The sequence below is a fragment of the Rhipicephalus sanguineus genome, chromosome 5, assembly GCF_013339695.2.
Source record: "Rhipicephalus sanguineus isolate Rsan-2018 chromosome 5, BIME_Rsan_1.4, whole genome shotgun sequence".
Classification (NCBI taxonomy): Eukaryota; Metazoa; Arthropoda; class Arachnida; order Ixodida; family Ixodidae; genus Rhipicephalus; species Rhipicephalus sanguineus.
This window is the reverse complement of record NC_051180.1, coordinates 138,186,102-138,208,170: the sequence shown is the minus strand read 5'-3', so window position 1 is coordinate 138,208,170 and position 22,069 is coordinate 138,186,102. Positions and strand designations below refer to the sequence as shown.

General features: G+C 46.3%; 1 protein-coding gene across 1 annotated transcript in view; it reads left to right on the top strand.

Moving 5' to 3' along the window:
- Positions 1-10,341: 10,341 nt before the first annotated feature.
- The window catches only part of LOC119394269 (uncharacterized), a 49,036-nt gene continuing 37,308 nt past the window's right edge, over positions 10,342-22,069 (top strand). The window contains exon 1 of the mRNA XM_037661552.2: positions 10,342-10,748. Coding sequence (XP_037517480.1) covers positions 10,697-10,748 — 52 coding nt within the window. The 5' untranslated portion in view covers positions 10,342-10,696. The remainder of the gene's footprint in view (positions 10,749-22,069) is intronic.

Sequence of the window (22,069 nt, the reverse complement as noted above, 5' to 3'; positions counted from 1 at the left end):
GTCGTGCGGTTTTAGATGCGAAGCATCTTACAGCGGAGTTCAAACCGGTGGTGGTGGTGTGCGGCATGACCACCCTTACTGAGCATGCGCATGCCCTCTCCACACACCTCCTCTCCACTCCACTCACCACTCCTCCTATCCACATTCCCTCTCCCCTTCCCCCTCTCCACTCACCCTCTCCCTCTCCACTTCTCCTCTCACCTCCCCTCTCCACTCTTCCTCTAAAACGAGGCTAGACATGCCGAAATTTTCTCCTGCGCAACACCGCGACGAGGGCCAGCGCATGCGGGTCCCCTACCCCTCCCTCTCCTCTCCTACGCTGCCCCCCTCTCGCGCGCATGTCGACCGCGTTCTCCGCTCGCCCTGTGAGAATTAACGGCCAGGCTAGAGGGAAGACAAGACGCGCGTGGCGCTCCTCTTCGCGTTCCACGACGCGAGGTCGGTAGCATGCCCAACGAACGCCAACGGAACGCAATCGTGCAAGTGCTCCGGCTTCGCATCGCCTCATGGTCCCCTTCTGCGGGAAATGGTGTTATTTGTTTAGGGAACCTTGAACTCTTGGCAAATATTATTGGTGATCATGTAATCAGTACTCTTCTGAATGCGTTATTTTCTTTGAAAACAACGATATCTTATTTTATCATTTGGACTTCTAACGCCATTCAGTGTGATACGAAAATTCGTGGTAGCCGATGTTGACATCCTTTCTTGGCATTTAATGATACCACGAATGGCAGCGGCTCCCCGGCATGATACAGTGTGTCGCGCACGCCACAACCCTCGTTTTTTGTTTCCTTTTGTTCTACAAAGGCGCGTGGCTGTACGTCTGCTAGCGCCAACGTGGCCGGAACCGTCAACGCAGCGTTCCCACTTGTGCCCGTGCGTTTCAGTGCGATGCAACAGGCCGCACTTTTTTATTATTATTTATCTAGTGGCCGTGACTGTACTATAGGAGAGCTGTATGCAGCGGTGCCTAATAAAATTTACTGTACGAAGAGCATATGTTTCGCGAATAACTTGAAGCAGCGCGAAAACACAAGGACAACGAATAACCACACACAACAGGACTAGCGCTGTGTGTGTTCTTTCGTTGTCCTCGTTTTTTCGCGCTGCTTCAAGTTATTCGCAAGATGAACCGACTCACCCAAACCTACAAGTGGTTGCTAGCATATGTTTAGAACAAAAAAAGAAATTTACAGTAGCCGTGTAAAGCTTAAGAAACAGCGAAGGTAATAGTCTAAGGGGACTAACGTGGCCTTCTTGGCTGATGCTAGGTCTTTCCTTGGCGTAGACAGAGTGGAACCACAGCTTCTCACTGACCTTGCAAGAATGTCCAAACGCAACTTCCGACGATCTCTCTCTCTCTCTCTCTCTCTCTCTCTCTCTCTCTCTCTCTATATATATATATATATATATATATATATATATATATATATATATATATATATTGTGTATGTGTGTGTGTGCGTGTGTGTCACGGCGTTAAATTAACCATGTCGGAATCAAGTGACCACTACGGGAAGTCAATTGCCAAAGGGACTGCGCAGCTGCAATATTTCCGATGCCTCTCACGCTACAGCATTCATCGCCTAAGTATACCGCCGTCAGATATGTAAGCAAAATGCCATGCTAGCTTAATGAGGACTTCAGTAGCCAACATTGTATGCATCGCGTTATGTGTCGGAGTCCGTATGATGTCGCGTATACGCATCCACGACAAATTTGGCGCTGCTTAATTTTCCTTTCCTTCTTTTTGGGTATCATCGTTATCGAGGTAGGTGATGGTATATGTATGCGCCCAGAGGAGTACTGGCCGTATCCAGCTGCATTTAATGATAATGTATCGTATATGTACGAGTGGTACGTAGCCTTTATGGAGCATTGCCGGAAACCAGTACATAGTTGATGGTACATAAGAAATGGCCAGCTAAAACAAAATCAGGGAGATTGGAGTATCCATCACAAGTGGTGCGCTATTTCAATGAGATATTTTTTTTCTACTGACACGCTGTTTAACCGCTAATACTGTTACACGCGCCATTGCTCGGATGACAAGTCACATCTCGATGTATCAGAGTCCCCTCGAATGTTTTCCGATAATGTTAATCAGATTGCATGAGCGACCTGCATGCCGTCTGATTACAGTGATGAAGTTCATTCCGGAATGCATGCGCACACCATGAGATATGCTAGAATGTCCCGTGACTAACTTATTAAAAAGTCTCAGTTTTGCCGCAAGGGTGAAGCAATGAACGCGATAGCAACAAATCGGAAGGTCACACGAAGTAGGTCGGCAGCTAACTCCGTTAGGATCCTATCTCGCGTAACTCTACAAAACCCTGGCGTAAGGGAATACGGCGGCTTCAGGGAGCGAAGCCGTTTTTGTGCTGTCTGTCGTCTCAACGCGAAGTGAGCTGTGAGAGCACACCACGCACACGAGCCGCCTACTGATGTCTGTCGAGATAGCACTCGCGACCGCGCCGTTTTGGTCAAAGTTCGCAGTTGTCACTCAAGCGACGCAGCCACCCCTCCCCCTTCTGGACGCCGCTTCATGCTATTTCGCCAGACGAAAGACGGCCATGGCGTTCCTCTCTGCTTGAGGAGCCACCGACGGCAGGGCTCGAACGCGGGGCGACGCTATTGCATGCACCTTTCGTGCGACGCAAATGGCCGACTCGTTTCATTTCTGTTTCGACAGCGTTTGTCGCCGGCGTTCGAGCGTAGAACCTACGATTTGCGGGGCGATGTTATCGATTTGTACTTTATACGGAACATGACGGCAACGGCGACGGCAAAAGCCCGCCGAAAGTGCCCCAGTAATCGATATCGCTATAATAATTGACGCGTTGGGTCCTGCGATCAAGTTTAGACGACCGAAGAGTGCTCGCCGCTATCGCTGTGCTGTGAAACCACACCCACACTAGCGGGAAAACGCGCTTGGCGCGCCGACGGCAGCAGAACGAGAGCCTCAGAAGCTTCTTTTTCTTGGACCATCCCTTTCGCGGAAGAAAGGGATGGTTCGAGGAGCGATGTTTCGCAAGTTGTCGCGTCGCGCAGAGGAGTCACATGAGCTTCTTCAAAAAATACAAGCACAAAATACACGGACTTCTAGTTACTTGCTGCTTTAATGCACGAAACATGTTTTATTTTTAAGTAGCAGAAGCAACAGTGAATTTTTGCACGCAAGTTCGGTCGCATATATATATATATATATATATATATATATATATATATATATATATATATATATATATATATATATATATATGTATATATGTGAAAATCTGCGTCACCCTCAGATTTGATATTGTCACCCTCAAGTTGATATACCTTGCGATCTCACGGGCAACAATTCGTAATTGCAATATACGCCGTAGAGTAATTAATTGAGAAGTAATGTCTAACTTACTAACTTTCAAATTGCTGTGCCTTCATCATTTGTGGACGTCCACCATACCTGATACTTATGATGAAACTTTCTAATTTCTTCGGAAACCGTTTTTTTTTGTTAATTTGTCGGTGGTCTTCGGGAAATTACCTCTTATTTGTCCTAGATATAGCTATTCGGCAATTCAGTCAACTAAATATGGTAAGCGTTGCAGTGAAAGTGACCTACAACAGAAAAACTCCAGTCTCGCAGGTGCATCACGGTTCACTGGTTACTTTTGGACATTTCCTGTCACATTGTGTCCTATACATTTTAATCCAAGAATCAAGCGTATGTATTTTCTTTCACGCGTGTTTTTAAGTTTCAAGGGGACTGTAGTGGACAGAATTGTGTTCGGTTAGACTGCCACATTTGTCTGGACTTCAAATGAAGCTAGGTCGTACATTGGTGCACTGTTTTTCAAGCGCCAACCACTGGCTGCTCGGATTTACCTTCACGGGGCAGGTAGCTGAGAAAGAAGTGCTCGCGCATACAAGAACGAGCACTGTAGTCCCAGAGGCGTCCCCACACCCGCGCTCACCTCATGAAACATTGATGAAAGCGCTAGCGTCCTTGAAAACATCGCTTCCATCGGTGCCTAGCCCTCAAATGGTCGGAGGTGCGCAGCAGAGGCTGAAGGGGGAGTGGTACGCAGCCATTCAAGCGAGAAAAGCAGGCATTCGACGCCGCCAAGTAGGCCTGCTTACGCAAATAGCTGGCATCGGCTGTTTTAATTCAATTAGGCCCACCGGTGGTGGAACGCGAGGGCTCCGCCGGAGCGCGTCGTGCAGAGAAGCACGCATACAGTTCTCCCCGCTTTTGTCGAAGTGCAGGCACTCCCAGCGAAAGCCGTTAAATAGAATTATTCAGCGCCGTTGAGTCCGAGAGCCGCGCAGGGTGGCGGAACGTTCCTTCTCTTTTGTTGTGGTCTACGAGCTTCCTGATGATGATCAGGAAGTCGATGGAAGTAAAGACCGGAGTATGCGAGTGCTGGGACTGGCTCACAGCAGCCAGCGCTCAGTTCTATCGCGGATACGTGCTCGGCATGGGCCATATTATTAACCAAGCTAACGACCATTATCATACGTTTGTACTTGAGCCAATCGGAATTTTCTTTTTATTTACTCATCTTCAGATGCCTTGCAGGCCTTCAAGAAGGCATTGTGTAAGGGTGACGCGATGTAACCAGGCTAACGCGATGGTTCGCCCGTTGCGCACGAACACGAACTCTTTCATGACCTTCTTTCTGTGCTTCGCACGTGGGAGCCCCTCTAGGCCTAACGCCACGTAGGCTTAGTGAGCTTCACAAGCCGGCATGGATTATATACGTACGGACGACGACGTCTCCTCGGAGACGGAAGAAGGCGAGGAAGGACTGGGTTGGCAGGTGGTCACAAAGATAGTGATCTGCGAAAAAGACCTTGGGAACTCGGAGAACCGCCAATTTGACCCAACAATTTGGGTCAAATTGAGACAATAATTTGGGTCAATTGACCCCCCTCCCCTAGTCACCTAGGAAGGGGGGGGGGCAAAGTCAGCTCCATACTTTGACTAAACGGGGTGGGGGGGACGCTGCGAGAAACCTTCGCTCTCCCTTAAGGGGAACTCTGCGCACGCCAATGGTCAGGGGGTAATGGCAATAATAATGGATAGCAGGAACAGGCTTAGTGTGTGGCAGTGGAACTGCAGAGGATTTGAGCAAAAAAGAGCGTCACTAGCACCGATAATCCCGACGGTTGAGAATAGGCCAAAATTATTAATGATGCAGGAATCTCTAGCGGAGGAGATCGGACTGTCCGGCTCTAATTCGGTCTGCAAAGGCAAGGAACCTGGCAGCGGAATTGCCACTCTAACTGACAAGATAATTCCCAACATAGAGCATAGCTTAAAGTTAGGGGCGATCAAAGTTGAATATATGTTGATAGAAATGGTTCTAGAAGGGCAAAAAGGTAAAGCGCGAAGCTAGTTCTGCCTCAACATATATATCAGTTCCAGCGAAATGAGGCAGACCTTCAGAGCATTCTTTATTAAAGCCATGGGTGTAGCCAAAACTGCGCCCCTCATAACACACACCAATCTTGGTGTTACCGCTGGCTTGGGGTTTACTGCGCTCGCTACAACTTGCACTGTCACAGGCGCCAACTGGCTTACGCGGCCCAAGAAACCACCGCAAACTTATCGGCCTACCGCTGCAACGGTGCCAGCGAGTCGCGGCCGCAGCTGATTTCGTTCGCTCAAACCACGGCTGAGAGCAGCACGTTCGCTGTGCGCGATTGCGCTAGTCACGTGGTTCTTTTTTGTATTTCGCGGGCTTTCTTTGCAGTCTGGAAAAAATGGCATACGTGAGACTTTCTTTATCGCAAATAATACAATGGGGGTTTCTGAAGACGCTCTCGAACATTGCAAATCGCATTTCTTGCCTAAAGTCAATATTTATCAATTTAATAAATGATCCTTATTAACAAATTAATGAATTACGAAAAAAAATTGTCTGTGATACGCAAGGTGGATGTCAGCAAATTGCAACTGATTTCACTCGCCTGCATCTAATATTGTATTTTTTAACCCTTGGCTAAAGATAGCTGGGACACCCGGTATATATATATATATATATATATATATATATATATATATATATATATATATATATATATATATATATATATATTCCTGGTGGAGAGATGCTAGCGTTTCGGCTACAGGCGTGTCATATTGTCTAAACCACTTTGAACACTGAAGGTGCTTCAAGCGCTGCTGTTGAGGGAAGTGGTATCGGCAGTATCAGTGCACTGTTCACACGAGCATACGGGAACTAGTGCAACGATACAGAGTCCTGCAGCACATTCTGGTTGTTCCAAGCTAATCACGGAAGAGAGAGTGAGAAATAGAAGCAGAAAGAGAGGAAATGCAGGTAATTTACCCGAATGAAAACTATTTATAATCTGAACTATATTCAGATACAACTTTAGAAGTCCCTGCACCAATGGGAGCGCAGTATAGACTGACGTCATGAGCCGGACGGCCGGTGACCCCGCCTTCGAAGAACATTGCCGAGTGCATGAGCGGGACTGTTTCTTTAGTCACGGAAACGATCGACCACCGCGCTTCGGTCATGTGGGCTGGGCCTCTCCGCACTTAAGTTGTATCCGACTGTAGCAAAATAAGTAAGGGTAATGAAAATGCGGCATTTGTGTGTTATAACTCACATCAGCGCGATCCTACCTATAGGATGCGCAAGAACACCTGAGGTGTTCTTGTTGGCGTATTTTACGCAATATTGGGGGTGGGATGAGGTGTTTTTTTGTGATCGCACACTTTATGTGATCTGAGCTGATTGGTAAGTAGGCGTGGATTTCTGAGAATAAACATTAGCTTGAAGGTAGCGCTCGTCTACTTCGCCAGTTGGCAACCACACAAGCAAGCCTATAGCTGCAATTTTCCCCCAAGTCGTTGGCGTTGCCGATGTATGATAAGCAGTTGAGACAAAAGCAATACAAAGTGTAGCCATAAAATGGCGGTGATCGGTTGCAGCTGGTACCGCAACGACCACCAACCACGGCCCAGCTTCGGCACCCGCTGCGCTGTGGCATTCTATTCGAGGAAGCGTCGTTTGCAGCAGCAGCGCCTTAGTGGCGCGAAAAGTCATAGCCCAACTGCTGCCTCGTCTCAAAGCGTGACTTTGTGCCTTGCTGTCCCCTTTGCCGATATGATCGTTTGTTCTCAGATTGTGCCCGCAGCTCCGCTCCTTGTTTCTTTCTTGTTGCTGACAACGTCTTTCCTGTTCAGCGACTCAAAAGCATACGTTGGATTTCGTCCTAGGAAACAAAATAAACTATATAAGTAGCTTTCTCAGGTCTCAAGATGTGTTGAGTTGGAAGGAAACGTATTGCCAAGGATGAGAACATATGCTCACGATGCGCACGTTCAAATCTGTCCTTACAAACACTAAGCGTTAACCGGACAGGAGTGGATGATAAATTCACCGGGAACTCATTGTAGGGTTTCTACTCAAGCGTATTTTAAGAAACCATTCGATCAACGGCCGTTACTGCGCTGCTTGTCAATATCTAAATGAATGCTTCTATCTATATATCTACCATACCCAACAATGTAGAACAGCTTGCGATTTACAAATCGCGCCGTTTCAAACTTACATACCATCATTTTGAAATTTTCTTTAGGCGCTACCAGCACCGAAATCGCGGATTCTGCTAACGATGGGAGCATAAATAGCGCTCAGCGTATACGCACACTATTACTGTATAAGCGTGCGCTTGAAAAGGTATCGACTCAGAAGCGAGACTTCATTCGTGTTAAGGGGACTCTCTTTCAGTAATCATATTCTAAGCATTCGGACCCACTTTATAGTTTTCTCTTGCTTACAAATGGCCTAAGCATCTCGTTTACGAAAAAATATACTAGATAGCCCGGCCGGCCTAACGACTTTTCGCGTGTCCTCGACGGGGCACAAATGTTCGAAAATGACTTCGAAACGCTCATCGCCCATCTTTTCTCAGACATTGCGCGCTTCCTACACTTTCTGCTTACGCCGCTGAAAAAAAAAAAAAAAAAGGTTTCTCCTTGCTTCGCTGCTGGCTGTCATACGGCGGCTGTCTGGAAAAACTTTGCGAACACGAAAGAAAAATATATTTTCGATCGTTATTGTCACGGCGTCTAGATGCAATGCAAAGGCGAGAAAGAGGAGCGAAGCGCAGCTATTGCACCAAGCTGCCACGTCGATGAAAAACAAGTAAAAAAAAGAAAAGAGCAGCAAAATTTTCGCGGGCGCAGCTGGTAGGAACTGCTTCTGCGGTTTCTAGGGCCATCCAGGCTCCTTCCTGCAGGTCATGTGACCGCCGAGGTTATGCTGAAAAAAAAAAAACGGCCGGTTCCGCATTCCCGGTGCTTGAAGTGGTGCGTGCATTGCCGAGTCCGAAGTTTGCCGCGCCAAAGAAACTTGAGAATGCCGAGCTTGTGCTGAGCCAAGTTTTTGCTCAACTTCGAGTGGGCACGCTCCCCCTTTTTTCCGTCCTTTCTTTGAGCAACAACTTTTGCGTAAGAGACGTACTGCCCGTCGCCTTGCTTTCGCAACTGCTTGAAGTTGAAAGTTTCAAGACTATTGTTGCGATCGCGTGGTATGTAGCTGTCATTTTCTCGTGCGTGCGCGCGAAGGTGCTTGAAGCAGCCATAATCTGCGTCATTAAAGGTGAAAAGCGAAGGAAAGCATAAAAGTTAAAGGGCGCTGCATGACCGATGTACTGCTGAATAAATGCAATTGGACTGCTAATCCACGAAGCGCAAAATCGTAGAATTCACAACGGCCTTGAGTCTCGCATATTCAGTGTTTCACTTAAGTTGTTCTTGCGCCCTCGTTACAGGCGTCCTCTTGCACATCTTCCAAACAATCCAGCTTGGAGTTGAGAGTTTTCGTACCAATACTACAAGAGAGAAATCTGGCTTACCTGTGAGTTCCTTCATAAAGGTATTAAGCGAAATTTGATCGACTGTTTCATTTATCGCGAGATTCGGAGTTGGTACACATATTTGACAAGGCTTCGCTCTTATGACACCTAATTTTTAAGGCGTGAGTCTTAAATGCCTCATCGAACGGGAAAAGTGACCGTCGTCGTCGTTAACACGAATGATACCAAAAACCATCATCATCATATATAATCATGATGATGATAATGACCGCACCAGATGGCTTTCGCCTTTGAGTCGTCTTAGACGAATGCGCGAGGGACCCTGCGAGTTTTTCTTACGTTGAACATAACCTACAATGTCAGGTTCGTTGCACGGTTAGCATGAGGTGTCCTTCCATTTTTTCCCATGGTACTCTCGTACGAGCCCTACATGTTAACTGTATGCACTGTCTAAACGTATGACTCGCGGCGTCTGCATGCGATGACCCATAATTTTTAATTTATGTACTGTAGCAACGATAACACATATAATAGCTTAGACAAGGCACTAATGTTAGGGTAACCAAACGTAATATCCTAAGCCACTGGTACAGAGAGTAATGCAAGCCGAAGATAATCAACAGTTGTACTGCCAGGTCTGACAAAAAGTTTGACGATTCCGTCGGCATCAATGTGGTTAACTTGTGTTCTTCCTTGTAACTGAAAGCTGCCAACTGAACATTAACCGGCGCACCTTCTTGCAATAGTTGTTTAATTTTTTCCATATAGAACGCGTTATCTATTCGATCCACATGTCTGCGATCAATTATTCACTGCAACTACGAAAACCGGCCCGTAGTGACCCAAAAATTTACGTTACTTGTGTCAAAGTCTGCTTTGTTATATATACGCTATAATAAAGAAAACATATCTGTAAGTTTCGAGGCCCTAAGCACTCTAATTTTTTAACGAAAAGGCTGAAACAGCAGCAAGTTTTCACTCTTGGCAGAGTCTGAAACTTTCGAAACAAGATATCGCTCGAAGGTGGCGCAGTTGAAGAGGTCTGCTAAGTATACCTTCCCCATCGACAACAGCGCACACCCACCACGCGAACGAAAGCACGGACAACCGCAACGCGGACGAAAATAAGCAGGGACAGTCAACCATTCGAGGCTTTATAATCGATAGGCCTTCTCCCGCCGCACGAAAAAAGGCCCCTCTTAAGAGAGAGCGAGCTGAAATTTCTGGCTGTGTGAAGCGTTCCTTCTCGGGCGAGGAATTAAGCCGTCCTGTCGACGAAGAGCCTCTTATTGAGCGGCGCGGCACTTTCGGGCACTCGAGCCGCGAAATCGCGCGGCTGGAACTGAGGACCGGCGAGTGTTCGCGACTTTCCAATGCCGGCCCCTCCGCGAGAGGGCACAGCGGGTCGTGACGTCACGCGCCGCCCGCCAGACCGCGTGTCCTCGCGCGGGCCCTCAAAAGGAGCCGCAGTCGCCTCGCGAGCCCGAGTGAACACCGGGCCCGATGAGGACGCGGTCGCTGATGCACACCGTAATTTGTCTTTCCCGCTCTCCGTGGCCATGAGACAACGTGCCGAAACGTCGCTCACTCTAGCACCCGCGGGACAGCTGCCGGCTGACTTATGCCATGTTGCGCCCAGTAGTGACGTTAAAGTGAGTGGAGTGTGCAGTTCACTGCTGGCAAGTTTGTAAGTATCTATGACAAGCGTCGTACTTTGCCGACACGGATACGTCCGATGGAAGGCGCTGCGCGGATTGTGAGGATTTGGACGGGGCAGTGGCCTCGGCTCGTACTTCACTGCTGAGGACATACAGACACGGTGCCTGCCAACCAACATAGCCGGGCGATGAGGTGCCGCGCGTGGGCCGAGCTCCTGGTCGTGCTGTTCCTGTTGCGAGGTAAGCTTTCTGGGGAACCACGCTGACTTGGCTCGCGCTGCGCAGTACACGCAGGCTGAAACATCGGTCACACACCATTATAACATTATAACTCAGTTGCAATAACTTGCGTTAGGAAGCTAGGCTGGTACATAACCGAAAACGAAACGGCGCTGAGGACGGCACTAGACAAGACGAGCCTGACCGTAGAACGGTGTGTATACGTGTGACTCCGTGTTTGTCATTGTGTCACACGGCGACGGAGGCCTGCTAACTTAGTCAGTAACAGTGCAACTCATTTGCTTCACTAAAAGGCATCATTCAGCTTAATCAATCGGGTACTGCCTGTCGTCGTCGTAGTCGCGTGTCTGCAACAGCAGTCGTGTCTGCCGCAGGAGTCGTGTTAAGTAGGTCGCTCAGTGTGCATTACGTCTAAACAGAGCCATTGTATGTGCACCTTGAGCAACCCACGATCAGATAGATGGCCGTGTGTCATGCCCTAGAGGGAAGTTATATTATCCGAAGGTTATTTGAATTGAGATAAATGATAAAAAATGTTCTTATTAAACGGTTCCAGTCGTGACCTATCATGTAACTCGTTAACGCGGTGCTTAACTATCAGGTTCATTTCTGTCAATTAACTGGGCAGGAAAAACTGTGCCGTCACGTCGTACATGCGTGGCCACTTATACGCCCACTACGTAGGCGTGCACCAGGAAATGCTGCGTGAGCCAGTGAGAAGGGAGCACGAGAACGCTACAGCGTCAATGAACTGGCAGAGTCTTCGAAGCGTACAATGAAGCGCAATGGGAATGTCCTTCGGCAGCGGCGGAACGCGCCGAGGCTTTATCTGTGCAGACATTATTCACACCACGCCGTTACGAATGCGCGCGGTCGCGGGCATTGCTCGAGAGACACGCGGCGGTATGTGAGTCTGAGGCGTCGCCTTGAAGTGTCGACGAATAGCTCCGGCTTTGGATTCCACGTTGTAACATGACCTTGTTGTTGCTCGAATTACGATTACGATACTTTTTTTCATGCTGAAGCTTTTTATGAGTTACAGATTCCGGTGGTAGCGGAGTCGGCGGCGTTGTACGATAAAAAGGCGGCGCTGGCGAGTGTATAGAAATACGGCCCTCAAAGACGTTTGTACAGACCTTTTGCAATAACAGATGCCTCCTCGAGCACGGGCTTGTCGGTGATCAGCCTTTTCTGGTACGGCAATCTGATCTTTTACAGAGGTCACCTTTAATTTCACGTCGCCGCATTTCGTTGTTGCATGGATATGAACGCACGGGCGTCGTTGTTGCCTGTAACTAGTGAAGTGTTGCGCTCCTAATCACGTGGATAAAAGTCCGATCCCCGGAATGGAGAAAGAAAAAAAGTTAGGAGGGAGCATTCCGCAGTGCGATAGAAAAAGAAGTAGTAGGTCATGCGCGCATGCGCCAAGCTTCGCCCATTTTCCCTATAGGGAAGGGGCTACTAACTTTTTTTTATTTACGGACTATTGCAGAAGCACTCTCATACAGTTAACCCTGGTTAATAATAATATCAGTGGTTTTACGTCCCAAAACGTACCACGAAATGATTATGAGGTACGCTGTAGTAAAGGACTTCAGAAATTTCGACCAATCGGAGTTCTTTAAAGGGACACTAAAGAGAAACAATGAATCGATTTAGATCGATAAATTGTACTTTGGGAACTATAAGGTCGTTAATTTCACCATCATAGGTGCATTAATAACGGAGAAAATGAGGTTCAAAGTTTCATTTTTAAATTTCGTGCCAGAATCTCCACGCGTGACGCCACAGATTTCAAAGTGTATTTATCGTATTTTGGCGCCATTGGCTCAACAAAATTTCCTCAGACTTGGTATGTTAACTCTACGACCCTCTCGGAGGACAGCGTACTTCATTTTTACCGTTAAGGAACTGCCTAGCCCCTAGTAGGCGCCGTCAAAATATGTGACGTCGCGGCGAATGGTGCGCAAACTTCAAGGCGGCATCGCCACCCGCATTTTCCTTTTGCGCGATTTCTCGCTTACTAAGCGTCTTCTCGCAGCAAGCGTGGTGTTTTTGGTATAGTGAAAGAGTACTTTACTAATACGAGAAAAATCGTTTTGCTCTTTAGTGTCCCTTTAACGAGCACTGACATCGCACAGTAGATGGGCATCATTGATTTCGCTTGCATCGAAATGCGACCGCCGCGGCCGGGATCGAACCCGCGACCTTCGGGTCAGCAGCCGAGCACCGTAACCGCTACACCACCGCGGCGGTGAGTTAGTTACCCTGGTTGTTTCCCAAAACAATGCTTCTATAGCATCTTATAGCGCCCTGTTGCGAAAGGTGAGCAAATCCCATTTGACCTCCCGTTTCTTAGAATCAAAGAGGGCTCCATTACGGCTAGTCCACTTTTGATAAAGTCTTGCGAAGTCTGTTCGACAACTTCCTATAGCGTTACTATGGGGTCTGAGCTGCCACCGCCACGTGATGCATAGTGGTTATTTCTCCATCTTATATTTTGTCTGTCTTCAATTTATTGACAGGAACGCGAACGTTTCTCGTTTATGAACATTGTTGTTGACGCGTGGACATTGTTTATCACGTGCGAACATTGCTTCTTTGAATGGACATTTTTTTGTGGTATTTTGCATTACTTTGTTGTTATTGCTAACTGCATGATGCAAAATATTACGTAAGAGGAGTAGCCGGAGCCATATCTAGGCACTAACCTCTCCCTAAACACATCTAATTAAAAGAAAAATGAGGAGGTGTTGGCGCGCAAATAAGGCACCGGTTACTCGTGGGCTCTTTAATGTGTAGAACGTGCAAGTTCAAACTTACATCTCAAACAAGCTTCTCGCAGCAACGCCAGGACTTTAAAAGCATACACGTCAAATAACTCTGGAAAAAACTGAAAGAAATATACTGAGACTAACATCTTCGTCAGTTCTTAATTATTTAGTAGTGTCAACGTTGGCTTGATGAGAAATAGTTGAACAGGAAATCCAGCTGGAGTCAAGGTTTCGACATCCCCTTGTCGAAACATTGCCTCCAGCGACACTTTCCGCTCAACGATTTCTTATCGCTTCGAGTCTGCATCTCTCTCTTTGAACTTAAGTCGCGTTTAGCGACTAGTGTTCATTAAATACGTTTTTTTTACTCGTTGGCCCTCTTTACTTATGCCATACTCAGTTAGAAAGCCCTGAAAAATGTTTTTCTTTAAACTAAATTGCTTCATTCAGTGCATTCAGCGTCCTTGCTCTACAAAAGAAAGCCTAGTTTAGCTTTGTCTGCCATGTGTCTCGTTAGTACAAGACATGAGCGAAAGGAAGCACGAAAAAAAAAAATAAATGACGTGACTCAGCGGGTGGGATTCCCATACAGGGCACCGTCGTTTCGACGAAGGTGAAATGACAAAATATGCTTGTCTACCGAGCTTTCGGCGCTCATTCAAGAACACCGAATGTTGAAGTTAATTTAGTGTTCTACACGGGCTCTCTAATAAGGCACGAGCTGCGCAATTTCCAAACGAATGAACGCAGAATCAACCAATCAATCAATAGAATATAAGTACACGTGCGTACTCAGAGGTAACCAGCAAGAGATCTGGACAAAAAATTCATTTGCGTTCGTGCAATATATGAGTTCGTGAGGTTCACTTGCAGCCGCTTGCTTCTCCGTATCTCTAATAAGTCGGTTTAATGAAGGTTACAGCTACATAAAAAATGCAATATTTTCTGAGACAGCATCTAAAAAAAAAGACGGTGGCTACATGTTTAATGTTTAATCTTCAGAAATCGGTCACCGTGCTAATTTTAACATGTGGGCTACAAGGCACTTGTTTGTAGAGCTGAAGCACTGGCTGAATCTCTTTCTAAAACGGACGGTGATTTTTCGTCCAAGTGCTTCTTGCATGCAAGGAGTATTCTTGCTTGCGGCAACGCGCGAAAGTGAGCGTAGGCTTCAAGTGAAAATTTAGTGCTATAACTACCAGAACATCACGTTAAATGTGCTCTTTCTTGTCAAGGGGGAAGTCGGATCGCAGAAGGAAGTTGTCGGACGTCTCGCTTTTCTCAGGGGGGCTGTGTTTAACGCGATGTAGTACGATAGAGAATGGCTACGCTTTCGTGCACAAAAAAGGAAAAAAAAGCGGAGGATACGTGAGGTACTCAAGTTAGAGTTCAAATGCCGCGCGAATTGTTTTAATTTTTTAACACGAAAGTGTTTTATGCCGGGGTCCACCAAGACCTCAGTGACGTATTTCCGTCACGGAAATGACGTCGAAAAAATGTACACGATCAGATGGCAAAGTAAAAAAGTTCCGTCAACGGGCATCGAACCCACGACCGCTCGGTCCGCAGCATTAGATGCCGGGCGCGCTATCCACTGCGCCACGGTCACAGACTCTAGAGGCTTTACAAACGCGCCTTTTATATCTACCACTATCCCGGTCGGCGGGGTGGTGTTGCCCTCTGGGAGCGGCACAGTAAAGTAATTCGTCATTACGGTCGCTTCCGCGATTAGTACCTGCAACGCGTTACACGTTCGTCCCATTCGGAGCGTTTTCAATAGAAGTGCAATTTTGTCAATGCCTTAACACACCGCGAGGTGGTGACCTTAACGAAAGCGTCGTAAAAGCGTCGGCCTCGCTCATAGCTGCACGCTAATCAAACCAAAAATAGCTCTGCGACGCGCGCCTGCCTCACCTGGCTGTAACACCGCCTACGCGCTCGCCCCGAGAAAAATTGCGGCCGGGCCCCGGGGTGGCACGACGCGCTTTGCGTTTCCCTCTAGTGCGGCCGTGGTGTTCAATCCCATTTTAACATGCCGCAGGATGGCGACCAAGTTCTGCGTCCAATATACGGCGCTCTTCTGGCTACCACAACTCGTTCTCTGATTACGCTTCTGTAATTCTGAAACTGAGAGCCGCGCAGGTGTTTCAAGTATATATGTGGCATGTGCCAGAATCCATGGTATCGTGCCGTCGGTATACTTCAATGTGAATTTATGTAGCTACATCTATCACGATATAGTTTAACAGAATATAATTATTAAATATATATGATCAAACACATTACATTTTTTAAACGAGTAAGCTTACCACAGTCTTGATTAGGAGACGCATTCGTAATATAAAAGAACGAAAGAAGCGGAATCATGTGGATGACTCGTTTCTTTGTTAGGCACAACCAAAGCTAAGGACATGGTCTGTTCGATTCATTTGGTCATGACATAAAATATTTCTTGACGTCTACAACATGCAGAACTCCGTGTTTTCGGATAAATCCGAAATAATCTGACAAACACTCGCTTTTTTTGACAATTCTTTTTTGACAATTTTGAAATTTTTGACAAAATTTTTGACAATTCGGATTTATCCGATAAACTCCGATTTTCACGGCCAACATAATCCAGTTCCATGCTTTGTCGAAAGGGCATGTTCAAGCGGTCATTGATATATGGGCCGGTTTGGCCAATATAAACTTTGCCTCACGTCCGCAGTACCTCGTAGACCGCACCCCTTGCACGTTTAACTAAGGGCTTGTCGCGCACATAGCGAGATACGTTAGCGTATGTAGGGTCCTTGGGAGCGCGAGACGACATCTTGGTATGCGGTCCCCTGGCGGCACCGGGGTGCACCAGACGATATCGAATACACGGACCTCGTAAAGTATGCTTGCGTCTATTACAACAAGCTTCTAGATTGTAATACGCACAAACGTAGGAGAGAAAGAGAGTATTCTACCACAGAGCCACACAGGTACTTACAAACACATAAATGCATAAGCAAAAATACTTGAATATGAAACAAGCGTAGCTGTTTTGTGTTCAAGTATTTGTCCTTGTGCGTTTGTGCTTGTCCGTTCAAACCTTCCCGACAATTAAAATACGCCTCGTGTGCTCTGATGTTTTCGTGTTCAGGTATAATTTCATCTAAGATATTGGAGTATTGAGGATAAGGCAGAATTAAACTGCGGATTTCGAAGAATTTGCCGTTTATGAAAGATTAACTCCGATAAACGCCGAATGTCCAACTAGAAAAAAATAAACTGCGAGAAACAACCTCCCAATTTCACGAAAAATAAACTCCGAAAACACGGAGCCCTAACAATAAGCTATGTCAGATTCCTGAACAAGGCAAATCCCTTTCTTTCCAGATCCAGAGTGAGTCTATAGGATCTAACTGATCTTTCCTCCTCGTCCTTAAAAAACAGACAAATAAATAAATTGACAAGCAAGCATGCAAATAAACCTGCACATATACACCTGAAGAAAGAAGTGAACAACCAATCAACCAAACAAACAAACAAACAAAAAACAGACAGACAGACTGACTGACTGACTGACTGACTGACTGACTGACTGACTGACTGACTGACTGACTGACTGACTGACTGACTGACTGACTGACTGACTGACTGACTGACTGACTGACTGACTGACTGACTAACTAACTAACTAACTAACTAACTAACTAACTAACTAACTAACTAACTAACTAACTAACTAACTAACTAACTAACTAACTAACTAACTAACTAACTAACTAACTAACTAACTAACTAACTAACTAACACACTAACAAACAAACTAAATAACTAACTCACTAACAATCAAACGTGACAGCAAAGCTACACGACTTCGACAGAACGTTGCCAAATTAGAAAGCGAGAACTCGTTTTTTTGGCGTTATAGCTTGATAATCTTGTATTTTTTTTCTAACACCGTGACAAACGAGCAACAAGTTAAGAACCTCTTCGGCACATTCTGAACAGTTTTTTTCTTTCATTTTCTTTTTTTCAAGTTATCCGGCCCACGGCAACCGCGCACCGAGAGAACCAGCACACTGCTTTAATGCGGTTGTTGGAGCCGCTGCCATGGTTTTTACACGCAGGTGTAAACAATGAAAACCGGAGGGAAATCTCGGTGCTTCCCCCGAGGGCATCTCGCCTTGCTTAGGCAGTGTGGGTCTTGTTCTATAAACCATCCGGCGCACTGTGGAAGAAATGAGAAGCATAGGTAACGCAGAGATGCCAGAAAATATACGCCAGCTCAGCGACTTTGCTTGCTTTTTCTTTCATCCTTAGCTTGCATCGCGCCGTGGCTTCCGAGAAAAAGACATTAGACGGCTAAGTTAGTCGTTCCGTTAGAATGCATAAGAATAAGCCGCTGGTAACCACCTGAACTAAAGGAACATTAAAGAAAGGCACTAAGTTGATTTTCGATAGTCACGCTTTTGAAATAGGCAGAAAGGATTTTCTTTAGTTCTGAAAAGAAAATCGCAAAAGATAAGAAATGTAAGAATAAAGTAACGACGTAGAGTGACATCACCGTGATGTTACTATAACAGCTCGTTTTGAAGTGGTTGAATTGGAGAGCATCTACGTACATATACTCCATTGCTGATTAGCGGGGAATTATTGCCATATTCGTTTGTAACAACCTGAAAACTCAATCTACCTAGTTTGGAGAACTTTCCACGCACTGAAGAAGGGCAGGAACAGTCTGCAGTCTATGACTTCACGCAGACGCCCCAGTACAGAAATTACGAGCGAAGCTAAAAAAGGATAGAGAATGTTTGGTCATATTGTCACGGGGTCGTGACGTCGACGAAGACAACAGCTGGCGTAGTCAAGATGAAACTCTTTATTTGGCCGAACTTGTGGCCGGGAAACTGAAAGTCAAACTACAGCAATACACTGATAGCGGCGAACAGAGCGTTGACAGTCGATCAGCTGACAAGCGGTCAAGCACGTCGGCTTTTATACAGGCGCTATCGAACTTTCTAGCGATATCGCTGGTGGCGGCGTTATCTCTCGACAAAGCTGGAACATTCGCGTGTGGCGCGCAATCTTAGCAAAACGATCCACTACAATCGCGAAGCTTCTCGAACACGGCATCGGGCGTTGATAACCGTTCTTGCTGGTCAAACCCGAATGCATCAAAATAAAACAAGTGGGCGTGGCATTATTGCGTACTGGTATGCTTAAAGGGGCCCTGCAACACTTTTTCAGCGTTGTCAGAAAACCCTGCCGATCGGTACTCAAGGCTCCTGAGAACACCCGAGCCAAGTATTATAGCGCAGCACGTGGCCTGGAATTTACAATTCATTCTCAATGTCAGTTAAAAATCTTTCCCTCTTCTCTCGACAAATGATGCCATTACTTTCTGAAAGAGTGCTGGGATCCTTCTCGCAGAATGAACGGGTACAGGGTTTCGAAAAGGGCAGAACTGGGTCCGTATTCCCAAAAGCTTCTTACGCTGAAAATTTCCATGAGAATATTTCAGCCAATCACGATGCGAGACGTATCATTAGCGAAGCCGGCTGGCCAATGGGAGACGCGGAGAGGTTTTGTTAATTTGACCCCTGAAAAGCAGGCTGTAGTTCATGGCCGAATAACGAGTTCATTTATTCACGATTGTGATTGGTGCGTGTGAGTGGCGCCCTTATTACAGGGCGGGACGTACAGAAATGCGCAAACAGAGGGACACAATTAAGAAGAGAAATGAACGACACGAGCGCTTCCCTCTCCAGAGTTGATTATACAACACAGCTTTACTGCTGCCGCTACTCCAATACTTGTGCGCAAGAAAAAAAATTAATTAGCGAAGCTTGCACTAAGCCTCGTATGGCTTGAAACAGCGAAACTGGACGATTCTGAGGACTAATCTGGTTGCTTCTAGGTTGTTTCTAGGCATTAGCTAGGTGATGCTAGGTTGTTTCTACGTTGATCCTTAGCGCAGAGAGGTTCGAGTAAAACCACAGACAATCACAGAAACGACACGGATGTCCAAATTCTAGAGACAGAAACTCGCGCTGAAACCGAGCGTTCACACCTCTCATAGATCTGCGGGCACGTCGTCGTTGGCGTAGGCCTTCCATCGCTTCGGGTTTCTCTCGCAGCCGCCGTTGCCTTTCCCATTACCTAGTATTCTCTCGTTGTACGTATTTGGGGTATCCAGCTCGCCGCCGTCGCTTCGCGGCCATTTGTTGTTGGGCTAACTGTTGCCTTCTTCATTTTTGGTGGACCACTGGTGAATGGTGGGATTTATCAAACTTCTGTTGCACATGTGTTGGGCTAACTGTTGCCTTCTTCATTTTTAGTGGACCACAGGTGAATAGTGGGATTTATCTAACTTCTGTTGCACATTTGTTGGGTTAACTGTTGCCGTCTTCATTTTTAGTGGACCACTGGTGAATGGTGGGATTTATCTAACTTCTGTTGCACATTTGTTGGGCTAACTGTTGCCTTCTTCATTTTTGGTGGACCACTGGTGAATGGTGGGATTTATCAAACTTCTGTTGCACATGTGTTGGGTTAACTGTTGCCTTCTTTATTTTTAGTGGACCACAGGTGAATAGTGGGATTTATCTAACTTCTGTTGCACATTTGTCGGGTTAACTGTTGCCTTCTTCATTTTTAGTGGACCAGTGGCGAGTATTGGATTTACCCAATTTCGGTTGCACATACTCGTTTATGACAATGATAGTTTTTTGGTTCATCGGACAAGCAACGATTTGCTAAACAGCTGTTAAAAAAAAGGAACAGGGACACACACATGTGCTTCATCACACAAATAGAGAAGGAGAGTGCCAATAGAAAAATTGACCTCTCATTTTTTTCCCGTTAGATAGAGCGAGACACTTCAACTGATGGGCGTCATTTGACATGTTCTCATTATTGGAGTTCATTTTTAAATGATGTTGTTCGCTCTCTGTCTAATGATTTTGTCTATGTTTTCTGTCTTTAATGGCTGCCTATATAGTGAGCAGAGATCAGCAATTACCTCTGGTAACGTATAGCAAGGAACGGACAGCTTATTACGAAACTACAAACGTTGCTGTTGGAAAGAGAAATGAAGCAGCCTGCCGCGATCTGTCCTCCTCCTGACGCCTGTCGGTGATCGATAGGTCTTTCTGTGGCTCACTGTATGTACCGTGTTTACTCGAGTACAACTGCCGATTTTTATTTCGAAAAAGAAAATCACTGAAATGTCACATACTGCCGTTATAATGGGGCGCTAAATGTAAAGTGCAGTATATGGCATGAAAATTTTCCGTAATATTGCTTTCTCGTCACTACCCGTCTTAAGTGCAATAAATGGGACGCAGTACAAAGCAGGCACACAGGCGCACTGCACCTGTGCGCCTGTGTCGTCCTTCTCTTCTTTTGTCCATATTTTGTACTGCGCCCCATTTTTTGCATTTACGATGAATCACTACCAACTAACCGCAGCTGACCCGCAGCTGACCCGCAGGTCGCGGGATCGAATCCCGGCCGCGCCGGCCGCATTTTCGATGGAGGCGAAAATGCTAGAGGCCCGTGTACTTAGATTTAGGTGCAGGTTAAAGAACGCCAGGTGGTCAAAATTTCCGGAGCCCTCCACTACGGCGTCTCTCATACTCATATCGTGGTTTTGGGACGTTAAACCCCAACAGTTATTATTATTGCGATATCACTACCCCGTCGGAGTGGCTTATCAGATAAGGTTCAGCGCAGCCAATCTCGAGTACGGGGGTTCGATTACCGGCCACGGTGGCAATATAGCAATGATGGGAGCGAAATGCAAGAACTCGTGTACTTTGATTTACGCGTACGCTAATGAATCCCGCGTGGTCAAAACTGATCAGGGGTCCTCCACTATACGGCATGCCTCACGATAATATTGTAGCTGTAGTACACAAAACACCAGCAATTATTTAGAAGTTTTCTGATCTCGAACGTTGTGTTCTACCATGCTTCTACCATGCTCCTGAGAGCACCGGAGGCTAGAAATCCTTGCACATCTCGTATAGCGAGACATAATGAATGTAAGAACGGCGCAACAGACAAGGACTGGCGAAGAACAAACACATAGCGCTGTGTGTCTGTGTTCTTCGCCAGTCCTTATCTGTTAGCCGCGGCGGCAGCATTTTTGGTGCGGGCGAAAATGCGTGAAGCCCGTGTACTTAGATTTAGATACACGGCCTACATTAAAGGTTCACGTTAAAGAACCCCAGGTGGTCGAAATTTCCGGAGCCCTCCTCTACGGCGTCTCTCATAATCATATGGTGGTAAGCCCCAGCAATCATTATTCCCAAGTTTCCAACCTGTTTAGCTAAAGTTTAGAAAGCAGCACCCCGTCCTCGGAGTTTCCGTTTCTTTTTATCCAGACAGCACGATCTTGCTGCCTGGATAAAAAAACGTAAATGTTTTCACCGTAAATGTTTTTGTTTTTCGTGAAAATGAAGTTCTTTAATTGATTGATTGATTGATTGATTGATTGGTGGATAGATAGATAGATAGATAGATAGATAGATAGATAGATAGATAGATAGATAGATAGATAGATAGATA